The sequence below is a fragment of the Hyperoodon ampullatus genome (assembly GCF_949752795.1).
Source record: "Hyperoodon ampullatus genome assembly, chromosome: 13".
Classification (NCBI taxonomy): Eukaryota; Metazoa; Chordata; class Mammalia; order Artiodactyla; family Ziphiidae; genus Hyperoodon; species Hyperoodon ampullatus.
This window is the reverse complement of record NC_136926.1, coordinates 89,435,490-89,455,653: the sequence shown is the minus strand read 5'-3', so window position 1 is coordinate 89,455,653 and position 20,164 is coordinate 89,435,490. Positions and strand designations below refer to the sequence as shown.

General features: G+C 51.4%; 1 protein-coding gene across 1 annotated transcript in view; it reads left to right on the top strand.

Moving 5' to 3' along the window:
* Window positions 1-6,180: 6,180 nt before the first annotated feature.
* PARD6G (par-6 family cell polarity regulator gamma) overlaps window positions 6,181-20,164 on the top strand; it is a 107,115-nt gene continuing 93,131 nt past the window's right edge. Inside the window, exon 1 of the mRNA XM_079717706.1 lies at window positions 6,181-6,339. Coding sequence (XP_079573832.1) covers window positions 6,268-6,339 — 72 coding nt within the window. The 5' untranslated portion in view covers window positions 6,181-6,267. The remainder of the gene's footprint in view (window positions 6,340-20,164) is intronic.

Here is a 20,164-nt window from a genome sequence, read left to right as displayed (position 1 = left end):
CTGATTCTGCAACTCCCATGAGGTTGACATTTCTCTTCTCTCTTTTCAGGGTCTTGGAAACAAATTATCTCTCTGTGTTTTCATTATTAAATCCTTTTTCTTTCTGATGAAAATGCCTTTGGTGCCCGAGTACCTAGAAGTTTAAGATTTTAAGCCTACTGCTACTTCCATTTTAGATACTGATGACTGTGAGGGCAAACCTAGGCCTTTTGGGAAACACATTTTCGGGGTCTATAGCATGTTTCCTTTTTGGTACTGGGGGGCTCGGCTACCAGTTTGGGATGGATTATTTGAAGCCAAAGATTTGAGGAGGACTGCACCCTTACACCTGCTTATTTTCCAGTCTCCATGTGAAACTAGCCTGTGTACATGGCAAGTGTGGACCTCTGCAGCCCGGGCCTCAGTGAAGGAACACCTCTGGCTGGGCTGTGTTCGTTCATCTCAAGGACAATGTGCTCATTCCTGACACCCGCTCCACCCCAGACCAGGTGAGGCATTGCTGGGAAGGTGCAACCTGCAGCCACTTTTATTGGCAGACCGCTTTAAAGATTTCAAAGTGGGCCCACATGGTGTCCTCTTGTCGCCAGGATATCACCTTGAAGTAGGCGAGGGAAGCACTGCGGTGCCTACCTTACGAAGAAAGAAAGCTGAAGCTCAGTTAAGTGACTTGTCCAAGTTGACCTAGATCCATGTCCTTCATAAGATGCCTGCAGGACACACGATGGAAATATAAGGCCTCCACACCCTCCCAACACTTCTGCTGAGAGACTCCAAATTTAACTTCATTTAAATCTCTGGATACCTGACTGAGGCAGCTAGCTCAGAGACAGCTAACGGAACAGCAATCAACATCTTGTATCTGGCCTGTGGGGCAAGCATGCACCTTGCAGCCATAGACAGCCTCCCATCGAGGACTCCCAGGGCTCTGTGACCCCATGGTGTGTGTCAGGCCAGGACCTGTGGAGAGCTTTTCAATTATGCTTCTGAACTTTGAAGAGATTTTTCCACCTGAAGGCTCCACTAGGCAAGTTGGTTTGTCTACACCCAACCCACTCACAGACTTGAAGCCCTAAAGGACCCTGTTCAAGTCTCAGCTGGACACTCAGGTTCCACATGCAGCCAGGCAGCTTTCCCAGCCTTTCCTCCTGCTGACCACGCCAACCAACAAGTGACCGGCAACAGATGAGATGAGAGATGGGTGAGAAAGGGTGCAGATGTTCAGGTGCAGATTGTGCTGCAGCGGGCCTGGGGGATCACTAACAAGTGCCACGGGATCACGTGTTATGGGGCCTCGGACCACACGGGCCACAAACGTGGCAGAGATGATCTCTCCTCCACCAAGCCTGGAATCCTGTGGCTTCCAGCCTTTCCTCTCTTCTGCCCCAAGGGTGCTGCTCATCCCCCCTCTGCCTCTATCCCTCCTTCTTAAAATGTCTGGGTGGGAGTTCGCCGTGAGCATGCCCGGAGCCTCTCCTACCCACACCAGATGAAGATGCCCACTGTCAGCCATAACCTGTGACTCTCCTCGGAGCCAAAGACCTGCATTCAGTTTAGGAAATTTCCCTTTGAGAGAAAGTCAGCACCTCTGTACACAGTTTACTCTCCCACTTGCCCACTGTGTATCTCTTTGACATTTTTTTGTTCTACCTGGAATTTATTAAGTTTTGCATAGATGGCAAACTAATATACCAGGTCCTTTCTAGCTTTCAGACATCCTCAACCTGCTGTCTGGAACAGTTTTCTCCTGACTTCCTGTGGAAATTTCTCAGCATTTTGTTTGCATGCTTACTTCACTTGTGCCTTGTTGTGGAACTCTGTCTACATGTCTGGACCACTGGCCACCCTTCCCTTAAGGGCAGGGACCGTGAATTGTTGCCTCTCTGATCGTAGTCCCTGGCATGTAACAGCATATTTAGTGAAAGGAAATGAAAATTAAATTTTGCGTACTGGAGCTTGGCAATCTATATTGAAGGGTTTAGGGATAGGTGTGCTTTATGGCCTAGTAATTCCACTTTTAGGAGTTGATTCTAATGAAATCAGAAATAAGAGAATTCAACAAACACAGCATTATATAAAACCTAAACATTGGAAACATTCTAAATATTCAATAATGGAATGATTAAAAATTATATCTGTATTCACATATGCAGTTATTAAAAATTATATTTTCTAAGAACATTTAATGAAAATGTTTTTTATATAACATGAGGTTAAAAAAAAAGCAGGTTGCGAAGCTGGTTAAACAGCATGATCAAAATTTTGTGAAATATATAAATATATATGCAGAAAAATGAAATAGAGGTAAAATATACCAAAAAGGTAATAAGTACAGTTGATTGCTGAGTAGTATGATTATGGGTGATTTTAACTCTTTTCCATTATGTGTTTGGATTCTCCTGATTTCTTTTACAATGAACTTATGGTACATTTATAATTACATAACTTATAAATTATAGTCATTTATAGTATATTTGATAATAATTTTTTAATCGGTTAGGTTACCTAATATTTATTTGTTTTTTTCAAAAAGCCACCTCCTGCATTTATTTATTGATTCTATTATTCTTTTCCTAATTCAATCTTTCTACTTCCCATCCTACAATTTTATTTTATTGTTATTGTTTTAAATTTTTTAATTTGATCTTTTATTCATTTATTTTCATTCTCACTTATTTATTAGCATAATTACTTACTATAACATTTTCCTCTGAGCACTACTTGAACTATATTATATACAGTCCAATCTATGGTTTTTCATTATTACTTTAGATATTTTAATCTGATTTTTATTTACTCATTTATTCAAGGTGTGTGTATTTTCATAACAGTTTGAGTTCATAAAATTAGCTTCCAGACAGTAAGGATTTTTGTTGTGGTGTTTATTTTCTAACTTTTTCTTTCATTCCCGTTTTTAAAACATTGTGACCACATATACATATCAATATCTATCTGTCTATTGATACGTATATATTAATACTCTTTTTATACTTTGGAATTATTAGTGTTTACAAACTAATTTAGGGATCAGCAAACTTTTTGTATAATGGGCAAGACTGCAAAAGTTTTTGAGTTTGTGATCCATGCAATCTCCCTCTCAGCTATTCAGCTTTGCACCTGGAGCACAAAGCCAGCCACAGACATGAAAGAATGAGCATCCCTGTGTTCCAATAAAACCTTATTTACAAAATCAAGCAGCAGAGCAGATTTGGCACATGGGCCATAGCGTGTGGCCCTGTCCTAACATATGTCCTGATACACAGTTATTTTGTGGATGTTCTATGAAAACTGCAAAAGGACCATTGTCTGTATTTAGGCACAGAATTCAATAGTTATATAAGTTCAAATGACTAAGTTTACTATTCTTTACCTATTACTGTGCATTTTAACAAAGGCACATTAGTTAATTTCTCATTCTATTTCCTGCCATGTTATTTTATGAATGCTGATCCATGTAGTGTTCATATATATTAGATCTTCATGTTGGCATACCATTTTTCATTATGAAGGACCATTTTCATTATGAAGGCTCATTTCCTTTTGCGTGTGTGTCCAAAATATAAGCCTTTTATTTAAATATCATGTAAGAGATGTCTAAAGTCTGTACAATGACCGAGTAAGCTTAATATAACAGGAGTAAGGAATAACATTATTCCTAAAGAAAAATTTTGCCCATATGACTTGTTTTCCTCAAAAAAAAAAACTCCTCTCATCTGTGGTATCTGAAGGCTCATTTTCATTAAATGAGGTAATGCCTTTGTCCCTAAAGCGACATAATCTTAAATTAAGAACCCTCATTTTCTCCCTTTTACTGATATTTTAAATTTCATCCTTTCTATGTCACTTTGTTGTAGTTACGTCTCTTGTTTACCGTTTTTTTAAAAAATATTTATTTATTTATTTGGCTGCGTCAGGTCTTAGCTGCTGCACGCGGGGATCTTTGTTGCCCCTTGGGGATCTTCGTTGCAGCGTGCGGGATACAGTGCCCTGACCAGGGATCAAACGTGGGCCCCCTGCATTGGGAGCGTGGAGTCTGAGCCACTGGACCATCAGGGAGGGCCCCTCTTGTTTACTGTTTTTGACTGGGTATTACTTAGTGAACAAATCTGAAAGTTTTAAAATAGGTGAATTTTATCTCACTCACATTTATAGGCATGACAGATGTATATATATATACTCTCAGTTCCTATCTACTTTGTTATTTTTTCTGTCTATAGAATTTAATAAGTATTTCACAACGTGTTTGCATTCGTTTCTCTCTCTCTCTCTCTCTCTCTCTCTCTCTCTCTCTGTGTGTATATATATATATATATATATACATGAAATGTTCTGAAAATTTGAGGGGTTATATTGTTTTCTATATTTGTTCTTGATTAGATTTATTTTTTAACGTAGTTTAATTTTTTTTTTTAGAAATTTATTATTTATTTATTTATTTTTGGCTGCGTTGGGTCTTTGTTGCTGCACGTGGGCTTTCTCTAGTTGCGGCGAGCCGGGGCTACTCTTCGTTGCGGTGCGTAGGCTTCTCATTGCGGTGGCTTCTCTTGTCCCGGAGCACTGGCTCTAGGCGCACAGGCTTCAGTAGTCGTGGCACGCGGGCTCAGTAGTTGTGGCTCACGGGCTCTGGAGTGCAGGCTCAGTAGTTGTGAGGCATGGGCTTAGTTGCTCCGCGGCATGTGGGATCTTCCCGGACCAGGGATGGAACCGGTGTCCCCTGCATTGGCAGGCGAATTCTTAACCACTGCGCTACCAGGGAAGTCCTTGATTACATATAAAACCATACATTTAACTAACCCTTCTGTATGTATAATAATTAAATTAGCATGTTTGTACTTCCTCTTCCTTTTCCTCCTATGAATTTACACTAAGAAAAATAATATAATAAACTAAAATCGGATTGCAAACTCGTATAGTATACTTTATAATAATTTTGAAACACCTATTTGTCCTGTGTTCTTAACTTCATTACAAATTCCTCAAGAGCGAGGATGTTGGTTTTGGCAGCCCCGCTTCCAGAGCTCTCTAGATAATAAGTACTCATGTCATTGCTAACAACTGATGACCTCTTTCTCCTAACATGTTCTTTTTTCTACCAGCCGTGGCAGAAGTCTTCCTTCTCATCAGACAGGCCTATGAGATGCTTCTGACCCTTCCTTATCCCTTTACTTCGGCCTATGCTAGACTATGCCTTAGGAGTTTGCCTCCGGCAGAACCTTCGCCCAGACCATCTACCACCTGGCAGCTCCTACGGACACTTGGACCCAAGGGCGTCACGCCTCCGATGATTCCCCTATTATCAAAGACAACGTTAAAGATCACCCCAAGTCAGCCCCCTTCCCTGGCCGACGGGTGGAGGCAAACGAAATCTTGGCGGGAGCGAGCAAGGGAGAAAAAGCGTGGGCGCCGAGGTGGGAATGAGGCGCCCCGCGTGGGCCAGCGCGGCGTCTCCTACCCGCTCTTGATTTTGCGGACTGGAGCACGCACCTACCCCGGCGCGGCGTCTTTGGGGGCGGGCCCGCGGGGCGGGGCTGGGGGAGGGTCTTCGGGGCACAGGGCGGGGATTGACGGCGGGTTCGGGGGGGCGGGTCGGCGAGCCCTGGGCGGGGCGTTGGGTGAGTCCTCGGGGCAGGGGGCGTGTCCTCCAGGCTCGGGAGGTGGATCCTCAGGGCGCGAGCCTGGGCCTTGAGGCTCGTGGGGCGGGTCCTCGGGAACGTGAGCCGGTTTTCTCGGCGTGGGGCGTGTCCTCGGGGAACAGATCCTCGGGTCGGGGGGCGGGGATTGGCGACTGATCCACGGGGCGCGGAGCAGGACGTGGGCCCTTGGGGCTCGTAGGGGCGTGTCCCCCGAGCTCCGGGCGTGTCCTCCGGGTACGAGTGCTGGCGACGCGGGGCAGGTCGTCGGCGCGCGGGGCGGGGCGTGGGGCCGGGTCCTCTGGGTACGGGGCGGGGATTGGCGGCGGATGCTCTGGGCGCGGGGCGGGGATTGGTGGCGGATACTCTGGGCTCGGGGCGGGACGTAGGTTCTAGGGACTCGGGGGGCGGGTCCTCGGGGCGGCGCGCGCCGGCTTCCCCTGCTCCTCCCGCGCGCGGCCCCTGGAGTGCCTAAGGCGCGCGGCCAGCCCAGCTCGGGCCGCTGCACTCGAGCTGCCCCGCGGCCGAGCGAGCGCGGGCCGGGGTCGGGGCCGCGGCGGCGGGTATTGCACCCAGGGTCCTTCTGCAGCCCCCGTAGCGAGGAGCGAGGGCGAAGACGAGGCTAAGCGGGGCCGGAACCATGAACCGGAGTTTCCACAAGTCTCAGACCCTGCGCTTCTACGACTGCAGCGCGGTGGAAGTCAAGAGCAAGGTGAGCCGGGGGCCGGCGGTCTGCGCCCCCCACCCCCGCGAATGAATGGGCACCCCGAAGGGGACTGGGAGGTGCGAGACGGGCCGGCGCCAACTTTGGAACGCGGCGCCGTCCGTGGGATGTGCAGGGGTCCCGCGATCCTTCCCGCCCCTGCGCGCGCACAAAGCCCGGCAGCCCGATAGGGTTCAGCTGGAGCCCCGGCGCTCGGAGGGCCGCGCGGCCGCCTGACCCTTCGCGAGAGCGGCTCTTTTGTTTCACAAGCTGGCGGCGACCCGGGGCGCCGCACGGTGGAGGGGCGACATTTCCGGGGCGACCCGGGGGCTGCTCGGACTCGGGGCCGTGGAGGGGCCTCGGGGGCCCGGGCCAGGGGAGGGCCCTGGCCGCGCCGCCTCCTTCATTGCGGAGGAGTCTCGGAACCGGTGAGGGGAGACGGGCAGCCGGTCCCCGGTCCCCGATCCCCGGACCGGACCCCCAGCCCCCGGCCCGGCCCTCTGTACCAGTCCCTCAGCCTCCCGGCTCGCCCCAGGCCCATACTGCCCGGGCGCGCCGGGCCGGCGGCCCCTCCCGCTGCCCGCGCCCCGGCCCCAGCGTGCCCGAACTTGCGGGTTGCTGTGCGCGTTTGGGTAATTGGCTGATAGGATCTGGCGCTTCTGCCCTTTGCGGGGGCGGCTACTTCGCGGCAGACGCTTTTGTCTGCGAGGGTCTCAGTGGTGGACCCCGCGGCAGAGGAGGAGTTGCAGTTGTTCAGGGTCCTGGAGGGAGGGGGCCCAGCTTACCGCTGCCTGGGATCCGGCTCTCGCCCGTTCTCTGCGCGCCCCCCGCCTCGGTCAAGCAAGGCGGAGGCAACTGAGTGGTTGGTGGGAGGGGGCCGGACCCGAGGGTGGGCTCTGACCTCCAACTCTGCGCACGCTTGGGTCGCGGGGCGTGTGTGCCCCGGTCCGGTCTCTGGGAAGACGAACCCGGCGGCCCCCTGTCTGGGCTGCCCCTGCCGGCCAAGGGGGGTGCTTTGGCGTAGGAGTCCAGGGCTTCCTCCGAGGATGGGGGATTCTCTGCGGGAACCCCACCGCAGTGAGTTGCGGCATTTCATCACCATCCTGTTGGACAGTCTTTTTAGGAACCCCTCATCTCTAACTACCCCGTGTGCTAATTCTGGGACCCTCGCCTCGCACTCCTCCCCGCTTTTAGCCCCAGAGTGCCCACACCCCGGAATCAGAAGTGCCCGCTGTGAGTTGCGTGGGGGAGAAGAACCGACAGGCGTGAGTGGGAGCCCCAAATAATTGACGTTTCTTCAACTCAGTGGGAAGGTGGCTTTGTGGAGCTCATTGTCCCCTGCAATAGCCACTGAGCCCGTGTGGTGTTTCGTTTTAATTGTTTATTTTGAGATCATCATAGATTAACAGGCAGTTGTGAAAAAGAATACAGAGGCTTCCCCAAAGGTAACATCTTGTATCACAATGTCATGTCCAGGACCTCATCAGACTTGTTCACTGGGTGTTTTTGGGTCACACACTTTTGTCGTGTGCTCACCTAGCACGGTCACAACACAGACCACTTCGATCGCAAGGGTACCTCCTGCTGCCCTTTCACGGTGGCAGTTTGGTTCTAAGTGATGAACATCACATGCTGTTCCTGAGTCTCACTGGCCACATTCCCTGTGCTCAGTAGCCACAGGCGGCTTGCAGCTGCCTGACCAGATTCAACTCCGGAGGGTCCGTGCAGAGGGACAGCCCTGGAGGAAATGCCCTCACCAGGCCTTATCTTGCAGTTCTGCACTGTGGACACTGTGAGGACCCCTGGGGACTGGAGAATAGGCGTCTGCCTTTGCCTCTCCTGGGGAACTGTGGGCTGTGGGCGTTCGGGTGGCCCAGCGGGTTGCCTCAGGCTGCCCCACCTTCTTGACTCCCCAGTGAATGCTTGCCGCATGGCCCAAGCCTGGGTTCAAGTTCAGATGCATTGAATGCTCCACCGGGGGTGAGTGGCAGAGGGAGAGTTTTGGTTGGATTTGGGAGCACCCCTGGCAGGCCACACCAGCCTGGGCCCTGCTGGGCTGGCTGGTTACACACACACCACCACGACCGACCCCCGCCCTTTTGGAAGAGGGGACTTGCCTTACTGTTTGTCCAGAGGGTCCACGTGGCTCATCTGTCTGTACACGCCCTCCCACCCACCCACTTGGTAGTGAATACGTGCATGGAGTCCATCTCTACAGGGAGCCTTAGTCCAGCTGCTGATGTCAAAATATGGGAGGCCAAACGTTACGACAGTGATGTCTTTCTACCATCTAAAGGTAGCACCGTAACACCTGGGTTTGTATGTGGAGAAAGTGGTGCCCGGGAGCTGAGTCCGGCTGGTTCTGCCACCTACCCTTTGGAGTTTTCAGGCAAGTTATTTAACTTTTCTGAGCCTTAGTTATTTCATCTGTAAAATGGTCGTTGAACCTATTCCGCTAGCCTCCCAGGATCAAATGAGGTAATGAATGTGAAGTACTTTTAAACACAGAGCACCCACAATTGTAAGAGTTAAGCACTGCAGATCAGGATTCTGTGGCATTTCAGGATATCAGCTCTGAAAATCTGATCCTCTCAGAATTTTTGGCCTTAGCCACCTGCCACAGCTGGTCAATTCCCAAAGCCTCGGAGACAGAGACATTGTCTTGACCTGGTGGGTCTTCCCCATCGTATAGCCCCAGCTCTTCCCCAGCATTTCTGTTTTAATACCTGTGATGCATATATTTCTCTCCCCACCAGCTGCATTTCTCAGCACTTCTTTTTTTTTTTTTTTAGCATCTTTATTGGAGTATAATTGCTTTACAATGGTGTGTTAGTTTCTGCCTTATAACAAAGTGAATCAGCTGTATGTATCCATATAGCCCCACATCCCCTCCCTCTGTGTCTCCCTCCCACCTTCCCTATCCCACCCCTCTAGGTGCACGCACTTCTGATTCCCCAGTTTTGGTTAATGGGGCCGCCATGTCACACTCACTCTGACTTTTTCCTCTCTCCCTGTAAGACCTGCAGTGGGGAGGGGCTGTGCGGCTGTCTGAGGGAGCACGTTTCAGGCCGAGGGCAGCAAGTCTTGGCCCATCAGAGGGGCAGCAGGAAGGCCAGTGCTGGGGGAGGGGTCTGCAGGGGCAGAGTAATCGGGATGACTTGTTTGAGGAGAAGGCAAAAGGCTGCCCGGGGCCATTGTGAGCCACATGCCTGAAAAGCCTAGAGGAACACAGCTACCCGTGTCCGCAAGTTGCCGTTCACGGAGCCCTCACCCTCTGGCTGGAGGCCCCTGTGTTAAATGAGGCCCGTGTTGTCCCGGTTTCCTTACCCCTCAGGCCTCATCCGTGTTCTCTTCAGCCTCTGGGCCCCGTTTGTGTGGCTTTCCCCCCACCTGAAATGTTTTCTCGAAGAATCTGCCCTATCCTGACGACCCTTTCCTGCAAGGCCCATCTGATGTCTTCACCAGGCCAAGCTTTCTGCATCCTCTGACCCCTTCCCCGTGTTTCTCTCATCTTATGGCCTTTGTCACGGTGCTGGTGACAGGAACCCAGGACTGTGGTTACACCCCCATGGCTTGTTGTGTTCATTGTGTGAGGGGAGAATAACACCTCTAAAGGTTTTAATCCAGTTTTGGCTGCTTGGTTTAGATAATGTTGGAGACTTTTCTGCATTCTAGACAAATACATTATCACTGTAGAAAATGTAGAAACCATAACAGACGCAAGGGGATAATTCTCACATCCAGAGTGTGGTCGCATGTCCTTCTGACCCTTTATATGCACGTATACATGCAGATGTCTTTGTTTTACAGAATCAGAGTCATATTTTATAGGTATATTATTCTGTAGCCTTCAAGTTTCCACCTTGAACTTAACAGTGACGTGTTAAGTGTTTTCTCATGTCATTAATAATTTTAGAAAACATATTTTTGAAATGACTACGTAGTATTCCATCTTATGTGTAAACCATAATTAATCTAACTAATATCCTATTGGGTTATTTCCAGTTTTTTCCTAGAATAAACAATGCTGTGAATAACAACTTTGCATTTAAATCTTTATATAAAGAGTACATATAGAATGTATATCATAAAAAGTATACAGAGAATACTGATTCCCTTAATTCAATGCAGAACTTTTATTATTTCTTTAGGACAGATTCCTAGAAGTGAAATTACTAAGTGAAAAGTATGCACATTTTTAAGGCTTTGAGTACATATTGCTGAATTTCCTTCCAGAAAGTCTCTTCTGTAAATGTGTATACCTTGTTTCATGTCTAGCCCTCTCTCTCCCTCCAGTACTGGGTATTTTCTTATTCTTTCCCATTTAGATAAGTGAAACACTACCCCATTTAATTTGTATTCTTGGGTTATTAGTGAATAGAAAATTCTTATATTTGTTAGCTATTTGTATGTCTATTTTTAGCTGCCTGTTTCTTTCCACCCTTCTCTTTTTTTTGGTTCGTGTTCTTATTTTTCTACTGAGTTATGGAGCTGCTTGTCCACAGGAGATTTTCCAATCAGTGCAGATGGTGCTAGGTGACAGTGTTCCCTGTGGTCCCAGATCTTGTCTCTGCTGAGGTTGTTGGCTGCCTGGCCATGCCCTTCCATCTGGGGGCTGGAGCCTGGGCCAGGCCCTCCCCATGGGGTGGCTGGGCACTTGCCTCCTGTGGGCCAGTTGAGAACCGCCTGACACAGTTTGACTCACCTGTGTGTTTGGCTACACCCTTTTAAGATTCCGGTTTTGTTGTATCTGTGCATGTCTGCGTTTAAACAGGTTCGGTAACTTGATTTGGGAAGTTGCATCTAGAGGAGGCTCTCATCAGGGACCCAGGTGGGGAGTGTCAGTCTGGTGGGCATGGATGGTGTTGCTGCCCACCTCCTGTGGGTCTGTGACCCGTGAGCAGCAGAAAGCCCTATGGGCCTTCCTAGGGGCACCCCAGTTAGCAGGGGTTCAAGCCCTTTCCTAGGACCCATGACATTTCAGATAGATAGAGGGCTCTTCCAACTTTAGGGAAGGAGAGGAGTGTCAGGGCCTGGGAGATGCAGCCACTCAAGGTTGCTTCTAGGTGTCAGAAGCTCAAATGTTTGTGAATCATATCCTGAATCGGCGAAAATAGAGAGGCATCCCGCGCCTTTCCCATGAAGGGGCCTCCTGGACTTTTAGAGGCAAGCAAGGAAGGAGCTTGGAATGACTACGGCAGAGGCATCTGTGAAAGGGGCCTCAGGGGTCTGGGAGTTGCATTTGGTCAACTGGCTGTTTCCATGTTTATAGGCTCCCCACTTCCTCTCGGCAGATTTCTCCTCAGCTGTGAACCTGGGGAGCAATGCAAGGTGCTGTGCCCCTTTCTAGCCGAAACACACACCCTGTAGCCCTCCTCTGAGGCTGCCCTGAACACACTGGGGGTATAGAGATGGTCCAGGCTGGACACTGCCCTCTGTGTAGAGGTTGCATTCAGAAGTATTTCTTAATATTTGGTTAACCACATACATATATATTCTAAATACATTACAAATAACAATTCATTAATCCCCATCACAACCTTGCCAGATAGGTTCTGTTATAACCTCCGTTACACAAGAGAACGCTGAAAAATCAAGGTGGTTCCACTAAGCTGGCCCAGGTCAGAGAGCCCAGGCAGTTCGGCTCCAGACCCCGTGATCTTTACCGTGAACGGTCTGTGGCCCCGTTGGAGGAGGGCTGCTGCCCCTGCCGCTCTGACAAGCCCTCAAGTCCAGGTTCGGATACTGACGCAGGTGCTCACAGCTCAGCCCGTGTAGAATGAGCCAGTCCCTCTCGGGCTTTCTGGATCTGGAGTTTGGAAGGGTTAGGCCTAGTGCTTTGGGGGAGGAAGTTCTACTTTTCTTCCATCCCGGGAGCAGTTTCTAGCCGTGTGGCCTTGAGGGAAGTCCAGTGTTCAGTAGCCATTCTTAAAAGCCTGTCATCCATTGATGTATTCATTTATTGAGCAACTACAGTGTGACAGGTGTGGGGTTCGTGCTGGGGTACAAAGGTAACCAAGACAGCCAGTATCCCCACCTTAAAAACGTAGGATCCAATGAAGGATCAGTCGCTGATGGGCATATCGGAGTGGGTGGATGCGGGGGTCCTTCATTCTGATATCGAAAGTGTCACCAAATCCCCAGTTTCACATCTTGAGACCAGAGGTTTCCGGTGCATCCTGGCCATCTTGCCCACACAGCAAGACCAGTCATGGTGCTCGGGCACCCAGGACCTGCTCTTGTCTTCTCTGGCGTCAGCAGCAGCGGCGCCTGCGCGGGTCGCTTTGAGACGAGTCAGAGCATCTTCCGCCCTCCTTGCTTCCAGAAGCAGCTGGGCTCTGGTCCCCACTTTTACGCATCTGGGGGCTCTAGCTCTCCCCCTGTGCTGCCTTTCTCAGTAGCACGCTCCAAGGAAAAAATTCAGTGGCTAAAATGTGACAAGCAGTGCTTTGCATGCAGTAGGTACCCAATAAATATTAGTTGAGTTGAAATCAGATGATTTTCCTGATAGCTGCTAGTGCAGAAGTGGTCTGTCAGGGTACTTTCAAAAAGAACTGCTTTTTGGGCTTCCCTGGTGGCGCAGTGGTTGGGAGTCCGCCTGCCGATGCAGGGGACACGGGTTCGTGCCCCGGTCTGGGAAGATCCCACGTGCCGCGGAGCGGCTGGGCCCGTGAGCCATGGCCACTGAGCCTGTGCTCCGGAGCCTGTGCTCCGCAGGGGGAGAGGCCGCAACAGTGGGAGGCCCGCCTAACCGCAAAAAAAAAAAAAAAAAAAAAAAAAAAGAACTGCTTTTTGAGGAAGGTGACCAAAGCTGGATTCACCAATTGACTTATTCCCAGGGCATCTCTGAGAGGGGTCAGGGGCCTTGTCCCCTGCCTGCTAGTGCCACGGAGGGGAAGGGAGAGAATGGGGTAGAAGATGAGCTGAACAAAGACGAGAAAGTTTGGAAGTGCAAAGGAAGCTGATGTAAAAGTCCACGTGGACATTGCTGCTGTGGTTAGTGTCTCCTTATTTCCTTAATGCTAAATTGTAGGCTGAGAGCTGCAGGGGCCCAGCTCGGGGCACGTCGTCAGAGCCAGCTCCTGTGCATCTCCACGAGCGGTGCTCACCCCTCTTTCTTGTAAACCCCATTGGCCCTACCTGCTTCCTCCGCCAGAGCCGCCTGGGCAGCCCTGTGTTACCCATAGGATAGGGGTAGCAGGACAGGGCACTCACTGTTACAGCTGGGACAGCAGTTACCTTTGATGCCTCCTTTCTCTGTCCCCTAAATTCAGTGCTTCTCAGGTTCCTGGGGTCCAGGGATATGTGTCCCGCACCCCGCCATCCATCTCTCCGACTCCCCAAGACTGTTCCTCTGGGGCTCTGCAAAGATGCTTGCTGGCAGAGGAGACCACGGGGGCGGGCTCCTCTCAGCATCCCCAGCCAGAGCATGTGCTCTGTATTTTGGGGTACATGTGTAGCATTTTACTTGAGGAAAGTGAAAAAAGCTTTTGCCGCTTAAAGAGTGTGAAAAGCACCCAGAGCCTCCTGCGTGGCCCATCCCTGTTAAATTCTTAGTGTGTCGCCCTCCCCGGGTCCACGGTCTGACCTTCTGCAACCTGATCCTCTCCTACACTTAGGCAGGAAGCTCTGCCATGCCTCAAGGCTGAAACAGCTGCCTGTTCAGGAAACCGTTCCAGCCCCACCTCACACCAGGGAATCTCTCCTGTGTGGAGTGCGGTGTGTGTGACAGTACAGTAATCTCAGGCGTGTGGCTTGATGAAATTTTACATGTTTGCACACCCGGTGAGCACTGTGCACATCACAGTGTGGAGCATTTCGGCATTCAGGAAGTTCCTTCGTGCCCTATACAGTCAGCACCCATCCCCATTGTAACCACCATCAGGGTCTCTGTCACCAGAGATAAGCGTGCCGGTTCTCAGGCGCTATGTCACAATGCGGTCTGTGTCCGCGGGGTCCATCCGTGTTGTGTGCATCCAGAGATCTGTTTTTTATGGATTCAAAGTATTCCTTTGTGCAGAAGGTGTGGCACATATATACAATGGAATTTTACTCAGCCATAAAAAGAAACGAAATTAAGTTATTTGTAGTGAGGTGGATGGACCTAGAGACTGTCATACAGAGTGAAGTAAGTCAGAAAGAGAAAAACAAATACCGTATGCTAACACATATATATGGAATCCAAAAAAAAAAATGGCCATGAAGAACCTAGGGGCAGGACAGGAATAAAGACGCAGATGTAGAGAATGGACTTGGGGACATGGGGAGGCGGAAGGGTAAGCTGGGACGAAGCGAGAGAGTGGCATGGACATATATACACTACCAAATGTAAACTAGATAGCTAGTGGGAAGCAGCCGCATAGCACAGGGAGATCAGCTCGGTGCTTTGTGACCACCTAGAGGGGTGGGATAGGGAGGGTGGGAGGGAGACGCAAGAGGGAGGAGATATGGGGATATATGTATACGTATAGCTGATTCACTTTGTTATAAAGCAGAAACTAACATACCATTGTAAAGCAATTATACTCCAATAAAGATGTTTAAAAAAAAGTTTTCTTTTGCATCCGTCTGTGTGCTGGAAGTCCAGGTGGCCAAAGCCTCCTGTGAGCTCCTTCAGCGTGCTTGTGAATTTCACTAGCCATTCTCGATGCTGCTGGGGGCCGGCTGGTGGAGGCCCTGGTCAGGCTAGCGCACAGCCCACTGTGGCTCTTCTGGAGTGTCAGCTGTGCGGGCTCCAGCCCTGGACTTGGGTGGATTTGGGTGGGGCAGCTGTTGTAGGGTTCTGAGGGTTAAGGAGTTCCCGAAGGCCTTGAGCCACAGCTTATTAATTAGTTGTTGATTACTGAATCCAAACAAATCAGGAATTAGTCTTACAGAATTGAAGGGCCTTCCTAGTCCTTCCTGTATTTATTTATTTTAAAAACTATTTATGTATTTATTTATTTGGGTTGCGCCAGGTCTTAGTTGCAGCGCGCGGGATCTTTAGTTACAGCATGCAGACTCTGAGATGCGGCATGCAGACTCTGAGATGCGGCACGCACGCGGGATCTAGTTCCCCGACCAGGGATGGAACCCGGGCGCCCTGCATCGGGAGCGTGGAGTCCTGCCCACGGGCCTGCCAGGGAAGCCCCCCCGGCCCGGTCCTTCATTTAATTCTGCAGTTTGAGCTGCTGCTGTCCTGCCTTCCCCTGCCCCGCTCTACCCCGTATTACCTTGTGTGGGCCCTTCTGGTGGGCCAGGTGCTCGGGGAGAAACTGAGACACGACATGAGCAAGGATGGGCCTGGTGCTGCTCAACGGGTCCAGGATAGCTCATGCCACAGTCTCTTTTTTTTCTTGAATTTTATTTTATTTATTTTTTATACAGCAGGTTCTTGTTAGTCATCTGTTTCATACACATCAGTGTGTACATGTCAATCCCAATCTGCCAGTTCATCCCACCACCGCCCCCGCCACTTCCCCCCTTGGTGTCCGTACTCTTGTTCTCTACCTCTGCCACGGTCTCTTTCGTGACGGTGCACAGTTGTCCTTTTGAAAACTGTCTGAGTTTCCCACGCGGAACGAAGACCCCCACGGCGGCCTTGACCGTGGCGGGCTGTGGAGCCAGGAGCTTCACATGGCCTTCACCTAGGGGTGTCCCTGTGTCGCCCTGCAGCTCACCACTCGCACACCTGAGGATGTTGGTGAACCGCACCCTTTGCCTTCGGGAATTTCTTCTCTCTCCCTAAAAGTCCTGCCTAGTGATCCGGCTTGTTTATTTTCCGTTTCATGGCGTGAGTGTGCCTGTCGAAAGCTGGATTGTATGTCCATCAGTCTATAGAGCAGATCTCTCTGTGCCTTTGCTTCCGAAACAGGATGTGGGGCACTGATGCACAGGGGCAGAAAGTCCCCCCGACGGCCTCCTTTGGGGGTGTGTTGCTGTGGTCCACCTGGGGTCCCTGGTTAAGGGCTGTGGAAGAGAACTGTGAGGTCCATTAAGCGGCTGTCTTTATGTGGTCAGCTATGCTAGAGGAATTGGGAGACTAAAGTAATGTTTGTGTCCTGTTTTCCACGCTTGGGGGCCTGAGCGACTGCTTCCCCACCCACAAGCCCTGCCCTTACTTCCCTCGCTGGCCTGGAATAATAACGGGCTGCTGCTATGGGGCAAAGCAAACTACTCTGCCTGCAGGAAGGTCCTTCACACAGAGGAGGAGGTGGCCCCTGGCTCCTGGCAGCAGCTACAGGTGCAGGATGAGCAGGGCGCCCAGATTTCACAAGAATGTGCTCCTTTGGCCTGGAAGGGGATGCAGAAGCCCGTATGTCTGGACGCTCTTGTGGGAAGCAGCATGTCGAGGGTTCTCCGGAGAGGAGATGCCCTGGAGCAGCTTTGTCCCTGCTCGTCTGGAGCTCGGAGTCACCGGTCCTGTGCGCCGCCTCCCCGAACTGGGAGCAGTTTCCCAGGAATGCGACCGCACTGCTGATCAGTGGTGCCTCCTCTCAGCCCACCCGGTGGAGGGTCACAGACTCTGGTCACCGCCAGGCCAAGGATCAGCAGGGACCAGCCCTTGAGAGTGAGCAAGCGTGTGCTATCGGGGTTGCCCTGCAGTCCTTCCTGGAGCGAGTTTCTGGGGAGCACACAGTCTCTGGGCTCCCTCCCTGCCCTAGGAGCTAGGTCCAGACTGGTGGGAGCAGTTGCCACCCAGGTCACCTCACCTGGAGGAGAGTCCGGGCAGGCGTGACCTTCTCTCATCAGTTTCAGTGGCGTCTCATGGTTGCAGCTTCCTTTCTTGGAGCATCAGCTGTGTACCAGCTTCCTGCCAGCCCTTCTGCGGGGTACTCGTCACAGATGTTTTCCTTGATGCTCACGACACCTTATGCATGGGCTGTAGAGGGGAGGACCTGGGGTCTTGACCAGGCTGTTAACTCGCCCGGCCAAGGCCCCAGCCAAGTGGCAACATCAGATCTTAAACCCTCAGTTGTTATGCCATCCTGCTTCCCATCTAGTTCTCATTATCCACCTCATGGAAAATAGACAGCACCTACCTGGTCGAGACGTGCTCTGAAGTCACAGCATGTGTCACTCCACCTTCCTCCCCAGCACCTCCCGGACACCAGCTCAGGGCTGCACTGCTTCTTAAATATCCCTCCTGCAGCCTGTGAAACTTCCTCTCCTAGGCAGCCCCATGAGCTCTGGCCCGTGTACAGTCTGATTGGAGGGAGATGGGGAGGGTATGGGGAGGGCCTTTTCCTCTGTAGCACTGCAGAGGCTCTTGCAACTGTGGTCAGTGTTAGCGGTGACCTCCCAGGTACCTAGCACACTGGACATGTGACTCAGTGGAGGCCCCTTGGATTGCAAGGCTGGGGGTGGGCAGCGCCTGCTCAGCTTAGCTCTGCGTCCCCATCCAGAGATCGGGATTAGGGTCACACTCCTGAGCACAGCTTTTCTCTCACAGAGTTATAAAAAGGTGGTTTCATTGTGAAAAATGCCCTGAAAAATAACTGCCTGCCAGTGACGGAAGGGACAGGGCCTATGGCAGCCGTGACTCGTATTCAGAAGTTAGGAAGGTGGCTCAGCTGAAGGAGGGAACGCTGCCATTGGGGGCCCACGAGCTTCCTGCTCTGTCTTTTATAAACCCACGCCGGCAAAAGGTCTCACTTTATGATGCTGGCAGGTCTGGCTCTTTGAGAAGGGCTCAATACAGCCCTGGGGATGCGTGTGGAAGGTCTAGCTCAGTGCAAAACTTGTGCACCTTCTCCACGCGTGCTTGGCCAAGAGGAGCAAGAGCTCTGGGAGCAAGCGGATCGGGTGCAAGCTGGTGAATAGCTGCTGTCTGCTGGCATCTCGCTCAGAACAGCACGTGGTTGTGGATTCGGTTCTCACAACAACCCTGTGAGGAATATACTTTGTCCCTCTTTTACAAAGGAGGAAATAGGCTTGGAGAAGTTGAAATTATCGAGTCCCCCAGCCAGTCAAGGTGAGTCAGGAATTTGGACCTAGTACACTGGTCCAGCGCCTGCCTCTCGGTGACTCTGCCTTTTGTGTGATAGGCTACCCCCCTGACCCAGGCAGCATCCCGCCTCAGCCCGTGCCCTCCCTGGACACTGACTCTTTTCCGTGCATCCTGAGCTCGTGTCCGAATGTGACCTTGCTTCCCTACTCAGGCTGGGGTTCCAGTCCTCTGCCTGAGTGGATTTCTGTTCCAGGAAAGTTCTGTGAAGGCAAAGACACATGAGAAGCTGGCATTTGCCTCCACACTCTGGCCCAGTCCCACCTCAACCACAGGGTCTCCCTGCACGTTTACCCCCAGCTTCTAGAGCAGCCCGGCTCTGGTTCATGCTGCTAGCCCCACCATGGCCCCCCTTTGTCCACGCTCTCAGCTGGTCTGGGTGCTGTCCCTTCCCACGTAGGGCGTCCCTGTCCCTTGGAATTCTCGCCCGCACCATGGGTGCTCTTTAGGTCTTGTCTAAATTCTCCCCTGTATTAGCCTCAGTTCCTTCATTTACTAGCCTTGTACCCGTGCACTGTTATAGAATCCTTCCAGGCCTCAGTCTCCTGGTCTGTAAAATGGGAACAGTGACACCTCGGGCTCGCTGTTAGGGTCACGTAGAGCGTGCACGCAAAGCTTGGCGCCCACCACACCTTCTCTACCACAGTGGAAACCCCTGCCAGGCAGGCACCACAGGCCATATTCCTAAATCTCTCTGGCCTCTATTCTCAGCCCTGCATCCACGGGTGCCGGTCACGCATTCGTGAGCAGAGGAGTGTGTGCCCCCCTGTCTGGAGCACACGTGGGGCTCATAGAGGTGACCACAAGCGCAGTGGGTTCTCAGTCCCCAGCAGCTGTCTGGCAGCCTCATGCAGGAATCGGTGCTTGTCTGAGCAGTTCTGCAGGTGCTGACAGCTGCGCCATCATTGCTGTGGATTGAGGTGGGTGGACGGGGCACAGCAAGGGGCCAGGCTCCGCTGTCGGCTCCAGCCCATCTGACTCACAGGTCTGTGGCCCGATCTTAAACTGTCCCAGCGTGTCAGCCCAGGAGGCCGTCCCTTGGCAGGTCCCACGCTCTGACAGATACCTGTCGTTAGGACGACAACCTGTGCTGCCTGATCATCCCATAAAGGGAGGTCTCTCCACAGTTTTCCACATGGCATGCTTGTGTACACATGTTCCTTGGCCCCGCCCTGAAATGGTCCCGAGGTGCTGGCATTTACCCTATGAATGTACGCTCCTGAGATCTTTTATGGTTGGAATGTCATGTTGATTGTGACTCCAGGACCCACCCCGACGAAAAGCAGGACATAGGAGGTCACAGCCCACAGGGCCGCCCTGGCAGCCTCCTGGTGCACACAGTGAGGGCCTGGCCCCCCGGTGCCTGGGCTGTTGGGAGCTCCTTCGGGCCACGTGTGGGTGATGTGCTGCAGCCCTTCTCCGTCCATCTGTTTGTTGCTTTCCTCATGCACACAATTTAAACCAGGGCCTGTGTCATGCCGCTTCCTTGTTTACGTTTCTCAGTTTGTCGTTACACATTTGCACATGTGATTACTGTTCAACGTCTCAGTGCTGGGCTCTCAAGCTAAACCATCAGCCTCACGAAGACGCTCATCACTGGCGCAGGGCCTGGCCCGTACTGGGCATTCAGTGAAATCTTCTTGAATGAATGAATGAGTACTAAAAAGTAGCCCATAGTGGTTACTGGCAAGATGCTTACTGGGATGTTTATGACACTGCTTTTGAGACTTTAGTGTGCACCTGGGTTACTGGGAATCTTGTTAGAATGCAGATTCTGATTCCCTGTGCCTGGGCCCAGCCCAGAGAGCCTGGCTTCACTGGCCAAAGGTGGGCCGGGTGTACACAGCT